We start from the raw sequence: 1,240 nt of genomic DNA, 5'->3' as shown, positions 1-1,240 counted from the left end.
AATCGAAATATTAGAATTAATTAGAATATAGCAAAATTCGAAACAATAATTAAACAGAAAATAAGAAAAAAGTAAATAAAAGTATTTTAAATTAAACAGACAATTTCATAAATCAATAAAAATCGATGAATTGGATGAGTATGTAACGACTAACAAAACACCCATCTATTGGTGAAGTTGGAATTTCTGCGCAAATGCGGCGCGGTTACCGCCTGGTTGATTCTGTTTTCATTCACTGTGTTGTCAAGCAAAACTATACCATTGATGTTGATGTCACTGTTGTTGATATTGATTTTGTGCATGATGACGATGTTGATGATGATATTGACAATGATAAAAATAACGATAACGATAATGATGAAGATGAATTCATGTTCCATCAATCAGTGCCATTGTGTTCCAGCATTGTGTTATTTTGTCAACTGCATATCTTGTCTTAGTAAAGGCAATAAAAAAAAGAAAAGAAAACGAGGAGAAAAACAGAAAATCGTTTCAAATAAAATTAAGCTTAGTTTAAAGTTATTGTAAGTTTGTTGCTAATTATTAATTAACTTAAAATGAGTTAGTAAAAGGGTTTTTAATATATTTATTAGAAGTATGAAACGATTAAATGGTTTATCGATGGTGCTAATGCTAATGGTCTTGAAAAGCTGCACCCTTTTCATCGGCTAACCAACAATGTTTCATTGCTAGTACTACATTTATTACTACTATTATTTACTAATTTACTCTTCGATGCTTGATGTTCCAAATAGAGCCTTTTGTTGTAATCGGATTTCGACAATTTTTCATTATCCAAAGGAAAATCTAATGTAATATTTGTTATAAATCACACCCGCAAATATGTTCATTGTGTTAATTAAAATTGTATATATAATCAAGGCTATAACTGAAAGATCATTTTTCCTTTTCAAACACTCAACCAAGGAGTGCATCGTACATTGTGCACCATACCGATGGAATTTCTTTTCACATTGTTCCTGATCATTTCATAAATCGGTATTAACATAATTTCTGTTATTCTTTTTTCTAAATATGCTGTGAGACGACTTATGAATTATGTGGAATGTTACTAAATGAATAATGATATTAGTAAATTTTGATCTCAGTACGGCATTCCGGAATATATGATTGATGGTTTATTTAACCCACTTATCGAAAAGGACATCTTTTTGAACCGATTAGTTGATCAATTTGGGTGCCAAATATTTATTTTTTATATTTTATGTAACAAATCATT

General features: G+C 29.4%; 1 protein-coding gene across 1 annotated transcript; it reads left to right on the top strand.

Annotated features, from left to right (window-relative positions):
* Nucleotides 1–194: 194 nt before the first annotated feature.
* On the top strand, nucleotides 195–407 carry LOAG_15793 (hypothetical protein; the record flags this gene model as incomplete). The annotated part of the gene is made up of 1 exon (XM_003151281.2): nucleotides 195–407. A coding segment is annotated over one exon (213 nt), but the record flags the coding sequence as incomplete, so codon positions are not given.
* Between the last annotated feature and the right edge of the window lie 833 nt (nucleotides 408–1,240).

The sequence above is a fragment of the Loa loa genome, assembly GCF_000183805.2.
Source record: "Loa loa unplaced genomic scaffold supercont3.2738, whole genome shotgun sequence".
Lineage (NCBI taxonomy): Eukaryota > Metazoa > Nematoda > Chromadorea > Rhabditida > Onchocercidae > Loa > Loa loa.
Note: the sequence above shows the minus strand (reverse complement) of the source record. Positions and strands in the feature narration are given on the sequence as shown.